The following is an 8,728-nucleotide window of genomic DNA, read 5'->3' as shown; positions in this document are numbered from 1 at the left end:
ATAATCTAAATGACGACGACGACGAGATGACTCAGCATGTATGGAAGCAACACATTTTTTCAATGTTGCTAGCTGTATCTGAAGCTCTATAGTGCGTTTCTCATCCTCTTGTCAACGATGCTCTAGATATGGCTGAAATACTCTACATATGTCATGTTGATTTCTCACCAAAATTCAGCACTGCACTAAAACAAAGTAACAACACAAAACTCCGAAAAATCCCTACTTAATCAAGGAAATAATAACATAAATATTTCATTAAATCAAGGAACTAAAATCAATAAAATATATCAAATAACTCCTTAAATTAACTAATGTTTAAAGATAAATAAGACTAAAATCAATGAAAAATATACATATGATGAAGAATCATCAGCCTGCACATGATGATGTTGATGATGCTGATGATGCGGATGATACTGATGATGTGGATGATGATGTTGTTGCTGATGATGTTGAGCCTGAGCAAGATCAGCAGCTCGAATTCTCCGAAGGACCGGTGGTGACATATGTGTTGACACAATATGAACACCACGTGGCTCGGAGGATATGGGAAGGAGAGGTATATTTTTAATTAATTAATTTAGAATAAGTATTTATGATATTTAGTATATAATTTTATGATATTTAGTATATATTTTCATTATATTTAATTAATTATTTATTTAAATAAGAATAAATATTTATTGTTATGTTTTTTAATTACTCACAGGATCCTGGGTTGTTAAAGGTTATTACTCATGGATTGAAGCTGAAGAAGTTTTCTAAAGTTCCAATGCTAGATCCTGTATTGCATTGGATTCGGGAATCTGGCCTGCTACCTCTCTCTTCAGCTTATCTCATTATGGCTGATGTTGGTCTCATATCTGCCTTTGTTGAAAGGTGGCATAGAGATATCAGCTCATTTCACATGCCATTTGGAGAGATGACAATCACATTGGACGACGTGGCGACTCTTCTTCATATCTCACCTTGTGGTAAATTTTTTGATGCACATGTAAATATGAATACTGATAATGCTGTCAGAGCTACCTATGAGTACTTAGGTGCAACATAGGAGGAAGCACTAGCAGAGATTAATTATAATAAATGTGCCCAATATAGACTACAATGGTTGCGTGATTTATATAGTTGTCTCATTCAGACTAACCAGTTTGAGTGTGCGGCTAGAACGTACCTGTTGCATTTAGTTGGTTGCACTATTTTCGCTGATAAAACACATGCTCGTGTGGAGGCGAAATATGTTAGTTTGTTTATTGAGTTAGATAGTTGTCGGGACTATTCGTGGACTATTGCGGCATTGGCTTTCCTATATGACAATCTGGGAAATGGAGTTGTCGACGACACTCGACAGTTGGGAGGTTACATGACCCTATTACAGGTGTATATATATATATTATTTATTTATTAAGTTGTGTTATATTTGCCTTTGTTTATGGTGTAGTGCTGGATTTACGAGCATTTCCCTAACATTTGTAAGCGGGGCGATAGAGGAGCGGTTCCTGCACATCTTCCAAGAGCATGTAGGTGGACTGCGAAACATGCTGTTGAAGACGGATTAATGACATATCATCGGAGACTTGATGCTTTGTTGCTCGATGATGTATTGTTTACACCATATGAATGATGATCGAGATAATCATTCGTTTGTCAAGATTTTTATGTTCTCCGGATACCTTCGATTTGGTGGAGCCTCAGTCCCGTATCTGCCAGAGCGATGTCTTCGACAGTTTGGTCGTATTCAGTGCATTCCGCGTGACGTTCCTCGGGTGCCGAACAGTATAGATTGGGAGTGACAGTCCACTATGAGATCATCTGTAGCTGCCTTTCAGAGCCTATATCCTGTTGCCATTTTTCCTGGAGAGATCACTGCAGATTACTATGCATGGTACTTAAATGTATCACATCCTTTGATACTCCCTCCACCTACTGCTGCACCTTCGAGTCCACCTACTGCAGCTGCACATGCTAGTCCATCATCTTTTGTACATGCTGGTAGAGACCGTATAAACCGTAGAGCAACTGAGCTTGCACGTAGGGCCTTAGATATGGTAGCTCCATTTAGTGAGACTCATGACATATTAAGTGAATTATGCCGCTTGTATGATGATTAGTTATTGTGTTATGTAAGATTGAGTTATTGTGTTTAATTTTTTGTTATTTATGATTTTTTATTGAGTTAAAACGTAAATGATAAATGATAAAACGACAATGATAAAAAGATAAATGATAAAACATAAATGATAAAATAATAAAATAATAAAATGTTCAAACATAAATTTCTTCAGTTAATGAAATACAAGATGATTTGATAAATGATGGATCAATGTGTTCCCAATGCTTCTTTCGTCCTGCGTAAGCTATTTCCCATGTCTTTGCACATTCACTACAAAAGTCTCGCCATTTTTGTGAGGTAGGTGGCAAATGACAATCAGACTTCATTTTGATCTGAACAAGAAAATATTAAAAATTAATTTATCTGAAGAACAAAATATTAAACATTAATTTATTAAACAATACTACCAATCATAAATTTTACATGTACCTAACGATTTTCATTTACGAATCCAATTGCTAGTAAATTGATAAGAGAAGACTCTTTGGATGGTGCTTTGTTTAGAGGAAAGAATAGCATATTCAGATTACGAGACAACGACACCAATATGACATTATATAGTGTTGCTATCACGTAACACAAGTCTGGTATAGTCATCCACTTATCTTTTCCGTGACCACCCAATCCTGAAATTTTCAACGAGTTCCGCACTAATTCAATACTATCATCGAACACATTGGCATAAAGGTCCTGATGTAGATGGATCTCTTTATCCAATTGTGTTCGAACTAAAGGCCAAGATTCTTCAGTCCAATCTAACAATGCTGCAATTGTGTGAAACCCACAATTTCCATCAGGCACAACATCTATTATCTCCACAATATACTGATGTATAAAACTAGGAAAATGTATGTTATATGATTGCCTTGCAGAACACTGTGCTGATTGATTTGCAGAACGTTGAGATAGTTGCTTTGCAGATTGTTGAGAGGCATCAACATACTCCCAATATGAAGGATCACGAGGAGTATCAAAATATTTTTTCCTTTTACTAGCTCCCTTGGTTCTCACCTTCTCATGTGGTGCAAGTATTGATGTTGTATGTGGAAATACAAGTTCACGCACCTTTTCCCTGAATATCCTTTGACCAACAATATATTGTTTTCTCATGTAGGCTTTCATTGTTTCCACCTCTTCTGAAAAGTCATATTCTGATAAAGATTATTCATCCTTCAATTCATGGTCAATGCTTAAATTTCTCCAAAAAAACATGAATGCTATCTAAAGGGATAACATTGTCAGATATCTGCAACTTTGCCAACTCACAAGCACATGGTAATTCATGAGTTGTTCTGATTGAGAACCCACATTTTGTTTTATCAGTTCTTACAATCTTCACCCTCTGCAACTGTTTGTCAATTTTTTTAAAACATTTCCTTGATACACAGTGATGTAGACTTCAAAAAAATGGTGAATTATTCTCGTGCTCAACATCCTTGATGGTTTTCTGAAAAGAAAATTGAATGATACATATTTGGTTCTTCAACATCATATTCTCAGCATCCCAACTTTTATACAAATCACCAAAACTAGTTTGCAGCATGTTTTTCAATCTCCAATGAGCAGACTCAACTCTACAAATAAATTAAATAATACAAATTAAAATAAATCACGAAAACTAGTAACTCATATTTTCTAAAACAAAACAAATCAAACCAAATCATAACACAAATTTAAAAATACATGTTAGATGTTGTGTTCTCCAAATGCATCACTCTATTGGTCCAAACATTGACAAATCTTTCTTTGTAAGGTGTTAACCATGAATCTTTCACATAATCAACAAAAAGAATAATATCGGCACACACTAGCTCAAAATGTTGCAAGTGATGATCATACTCCTCCACACTAGTCGAATATACATTTTTTTTTCCATAAATCCATTACTTCTTCTTGTCTATCCTTTTTCACATATTGTTTGCATCTTGCCCCAATATTTTTTTAAATATGAAAACGACATAGCAAATGTGTTGAAGTAGGAAACACAACATTAATCGCATTCATCATGGCAAGATCTCTATCAGTCACAATAACTTTAGAAATTAAAGTCTCATATTTGAAGTTATCTTGTCGCTCTTATTCCAAATAAGCAAACCCAACCAAAAATGTCAAACTAGTAGATGTGACATTGACAATTTCAAGTAGTGGTAACTGATATCTATTTGATTTGTATGTGCTATCACATATCAAAATAAAATGAAACGTGTTTAACAATTTTATACAATCAGTATACGTCCAAAATATATCTCTCAAAACATCAGAATTCTCTCGTCTTCTTGTCCAATGCACATAATTTTCTTGTTGTATTAACTTCAACAAATGCAGCATTTCTGTGTACGAACCTCTCAATGATGATCGATAAGTACTCCTTGCTTTATATATTTGACTTGGAATTGTGAGATTAGCTTTAGTTCTCTCTTTCAAAGCATTTAGAATGAATCTGGGTGCAAGCTTATACTTTGTCATGTCATTGACAAATTTCCTCTCTTCTTCATTTAAACGCCCCAAATAAGAATGACTGGTTACAGTATCAAGTAGATCATGATTGTGTGTTCCACAACAAACACTAATTTTTCATCCTTCACCGATGCTAAATGGTACACATCTGAGGGTAAACGGACAGTTTACCTTGTGAGAACAAGTTACTGTTGATTTTGATTTTGATTTATATTTTCCACCTCTTTCGCATCCCAAAATTAATTTGTCTTTTCTTCCCCTCTTTCCGATTGCTTTGTCTGATCGAATGGTAACAATTAAAATTTCATTTTTCCTTCCAATATGTTTTGCCCATTCAAATACAGCTTCTCGAGAGGGAAATACCTATAACATATGTTTCAAATATAACATCAAATATATATATATATATATATATAATCAGAATTTGATCGGTGGTGGATTATTAGTAATAATACCTGATCAGTGGTGAATTTTTCTGTAGAATCGATAATCGTTGTTGAAGTAGGAACCTCAACTCCACTCATACTTAATTTCAAAAAAGACTAATAAATTTAATTAATAATAATATTTTAAATCTATTTTTTAAAATAAAATTTTAATTATTGTAAAAAAATTGTACATTTCGTAACTTTCCCAGCAAATGAAACTTCCGAAATTGATGGTTCGGAAAAATGAAACTTTCAAAAATTTTGCATTTTGAATATTTGAAAGGTTCGAATGTTGTGTTTCGAATATTTCAAGTTCAACAAAACTTTCGAAGGTTTTGATAAATTCTGGAAAAATCTTGTTTCGAAGATTTAGAATTCATCCAAACATTCAAAATTTTGTATGAATTCTGGAAAATTGTGTTTCGAATATTTCAACTTCATCCAAAGTTTCGAAATACACATACAGTCCTGGAATATTTGATTTCAAAACTTTCATGTTTAACCAAATTTTCGAAGTTTTCTGGAAATTGAAGTTTTGAAACTTTCATGTTTAACCAAAGTTTTGAAAATGTCAACAAGTCTTACTTTTTATTGTTTCGAATGTTTAAAATTTTCTATTCATATGGTATACTCTGTAATTTTCGAATGGGGGGTGTGTGGAATGGAGTGGTAAATTTTTTTAATTGTTTCATAAAATGTAAAAAAGGGCAATATAGTCTTTTTATCTCAAATGGAGGGGTGAGAAGAATAGGTGGGGAGGTGCAAGGTACAATTTCTCTAATTTTAGATTTCCTTCTTTCAAGTTTCTTATATACATATGACCGATAAATGAAGATGTGCTATGTCACTCAACCATAGGCCACTTCTTAATGGATCTAATCTTGCATTAAAAATAAGAAAGTTTGCATGTTTAACCAATTCAAGGTAAAAATATTTGGGGTTGCTTCCTCGACAAAATTTGGTTAAGTTCATCCAAAAGATTCCAATTTTAAATAAATTTACAAGAAAGTTGGATCTCTTTTAGATCTACTCCATCATTTAAACAAATAACTCACTCACACTGATGGTGTAAAGCAAAATAAACACGTAAATAAATAAAACAAGATTTAATGTAAATGCAATATCAAAGCAATGACACAAAGAAAACTTTTTTTATTTATACAACTAACTAATTTGATTATCCACTAGAACATAACATTTCTCATAATGGTATTTCCTAAATTTTACCTTAAAGTATTCTTCTAACTCTAAGTGAAGTGTATAACACTAATCATTAATCACATTAAAAGTGTTTTGTTACACTACAAAATCTTATGGTATAATCTTATCATCTATCTTTTTTACATCTACAATATTAGTATTTCTATAATAACAATTATATCCAATTCATTTATCGACTTTACCTTTCTAGTGTACCAAAAAATTAAAATTTGAAGTGCCCGACCTCTATGACTTTACTCCTACATACTTGGCTTTTTATACGAAATGGATTCTACTTCTAAAAACAGTGTCTATTATTTCCATTGATTTACTTTGCAAACTAACTTCTTCATACAAAATGTTCCTAAATGTGAGGGTGAGAAATCATAGAACATGTATCCTATATTAAAAATAAGTTTGAGAATCTGATTAAAAAAAAGCTCCTTATAAGATTTCACATTGAATGATTATAAAAAATATCAAAATAAAAAATAGAAGAGCTCTATCTATAGAGGACAATTCTAATTTAATCAATTTACTAACTATTGAATATGGTTCATAGGCAATTATAACTAAGTTGGTTATTTTGGGGGGAGGGGCGACCGGGTGTGTGAGAGGCAAAGTTTTCTGGAGTACCATTCAGAAGTATTGTCGTAATATAAACATTAGCATTTAAATATAATGTATATTCTATAAACCATAACTCATCAATCTAAAATAGAAGAACTAAAACTTATTTGTATTGAAGACATAGACATCATTGACCAAATTTCGTTATCAAACATCTTGCGTTCTTGTTTTGTAATTTCAATTTATTTAATCTTTGAAGATCAGTTGTTGTTGTTGTTCTAACACTAACTAAACCTAACCAACTAACTAATTTGTTAAACTACTAACAAAATATTTCATCTTAACAATATTAACCAACTAACTTACTTCAAAAACTACTAACAAAATATCAAATCAAAGTAGGAACCTTGTTTATATTTGATTATACCAAAGTGATAATTATGCCAAATCAAATGTTTGTTCTTCATTTCTCAAGAAGTAAAGGATAGGATACATGAGAACATACTACATATATAGGGTTTATATATAATAATATTAACTTAGATTAATGTAACATCTAATCGACTTGCTCCAATATTCTCTCCCAATTAATCTCCACTTCCACAACTCCTTCATTCCTGCATACATGAATCAATTACTTAAGATGCAAAACAGAGGCAAATGACTATGATGATGACAATCATAATGATGAAAACAAATTCTTACATATTTTTTTAGTTCCAGAAACCGAACAAGTTGGCGAATTGGGAATGTACCTAGCCCACTGTGACATAATTTTGGTCAACAAATTAGGAAACATTTATTCTTATGATGAGTATAAAGAAATTCTATAAAGCATGCGCATTTGAATAAAGGAATAAAAAGTGTTACATTTTTTGCTGCAGCACTGAAAGCTTCTCGATGTGGGATTTCAGGGTTTGCTGCTTTTATGCGCTGTATCTCCTCTCTGGTATACATGTCAAATCAAATTTAAAAACTTAATAGTTAATAAAAAAAAGAAAAAAAAGAATACATTGTACTTACTTCATGAAACGATTGTAAGCAGATGGGAGCCTATGCTTCTTCTCAGGTGCTGCAAAAATGTAATAATGAAAATGAAAGAAAAAAGGAGAAAGTTTTAAAATGGGTTTGTTGATATGTGGTAAGAACTTACGTTTGACAACAAAGGGTGCAGCTTTAGGGGACACGGGCTCTCCAGAAGTGGTTGTTGAGGATGATGAAGATGATGCTTGGCCTTTTTTCAAATCACTGTAAAACCTCTGCTCTTCAAAGCAAACTAATTAATGCTTGCTATTACTACTTTTCTTATCAAAAATATTCTACTATGAATCTCAAAGAAAGATACCTATACTAGTTACACTAAATATTTGAGAAAATTTTACCCATTATCCCCAACCCTCACACTTTCCACAAAATACAAAATTTACCCCTGTTTTTAAAAACAAAAATTACATGACTCAAATATTTTATGATTTCTGAAACTATTTTTTTTTCTTATAAAAATATTTACCAAACATAAATGTGATCTAAAAATATTTTAGAAAATTCAAATTTTTATGTTATTCTAAAAAACACTTGTATTTCGACAAATTTTAATCGTGCTGACTAAAAAAGTTTAAATTAATTTTTAAAAAAAAATATAAATTTGAGTTTTATAGAAGAACATATTTGACATTAGGAGGCATACAAAATTTTTTTAATTTTTTCTAGAAAGGGGGAAATTGAAATTTTAGGATGATTATGGGGTTGGGGTAAAACTTTCAATAATAATTATATTCTTAATTAGATTTTGGGTATAAAGCCTATAGTTCTAAGCCAAGGTAAGATTTGAACTTGAATATTCTACCATGCACATCTCACATCTAATTTTGTCATCTTTCAATCAACTTGAAAATACAATTTTTTTATTTTAATTAATCCTTCAATTTTTTTAACTTCTCATTTTTTTACACTCTTT

The 8,728-nt window shown here is 31.9% G+C and overlaps 2 protein-coding genes across 2 annotated transcripts in view; both read right to left on the bottom strand.

Annotated features, from left to right (window-relative positions):
* Positions 1 to 2,545: 2,545 nt before the first annotated feature.
* On the bottom strand, positions 2,546 to 3,238 carry LOC105852510 (uncharacterized). Its single transcript, XM_012718405.1, has 2 exons — positions 3,128 to 3,238; positions 2,546 to 2,941 (listed from the first exon to the last, which is right to left on the bottom strand). The coding sequence occupies exons 1-2, from the start codon at positions 3,236 to 3,238 to the stop codon at positions 2,546 to 2,548; spliced, it is 507 nt and encodes a 168-aa protein (XP_012573859.1).
* Positions 3,239 to 7,166: 3,928 nt separating this feature from the next.
* LOC101515488 (protein CRABS CLAW-like) overlaps positions 7,167 to 8,728 on the bottom strand; it is a 3,453-nt gene continuing 1,891 nt past the window's right edge. The window contains exons 3-7 of the mRNA XM_004509696.4: positions 7,925 to 8,030; positions 7,795 to 7,843; positions 7,642 to 7,717; positions 7,477 to 7,534; positions 7,167 to 7,388 (exon numbers count right to left, since the gene is read on the bottom strand). Coding sequence (XP_004509753.1) covers positions 7,387 to 7,388; positions 7,477 to 7,534; positions 7,642 to 7,717; positions 7,795 to 7,843; positions 7,925 to 8,030 — 291 coding nt within the window. The 3' untranslated portion in view covers positions 7,167 to 7,386. The remainder of the gene's footprint in view (positions 7,389 to 7,476; positions 7,535 to 7,641; positions 7,718 to 7,794; positions 7,844 to 7,924; positions 8,031 to 8,728) is intronic.

The sequence above is a fragment of the Cicer arietinum genome, chromosome 7, assembly GCF_000331145.2.
Source record: "Cicer arietinum cultivar CDC Frontier isolate Library 1 chromosome 7, Cicar.CDCFrontier_v2.0, whole genome shotgun sequence".
NCBI classification, from domain to species: domain Eukaryota; kingdom Viridiplantae; phylum Streptophyta; class Magnoliopsida; order Fabales; family Fabaceae; genus Cicer; species Cicer arietinum.
Note: the sequence above shows the minus strand (reverse complement) of the source record. Positions and strands in the feature narration are given on the sequence as shown.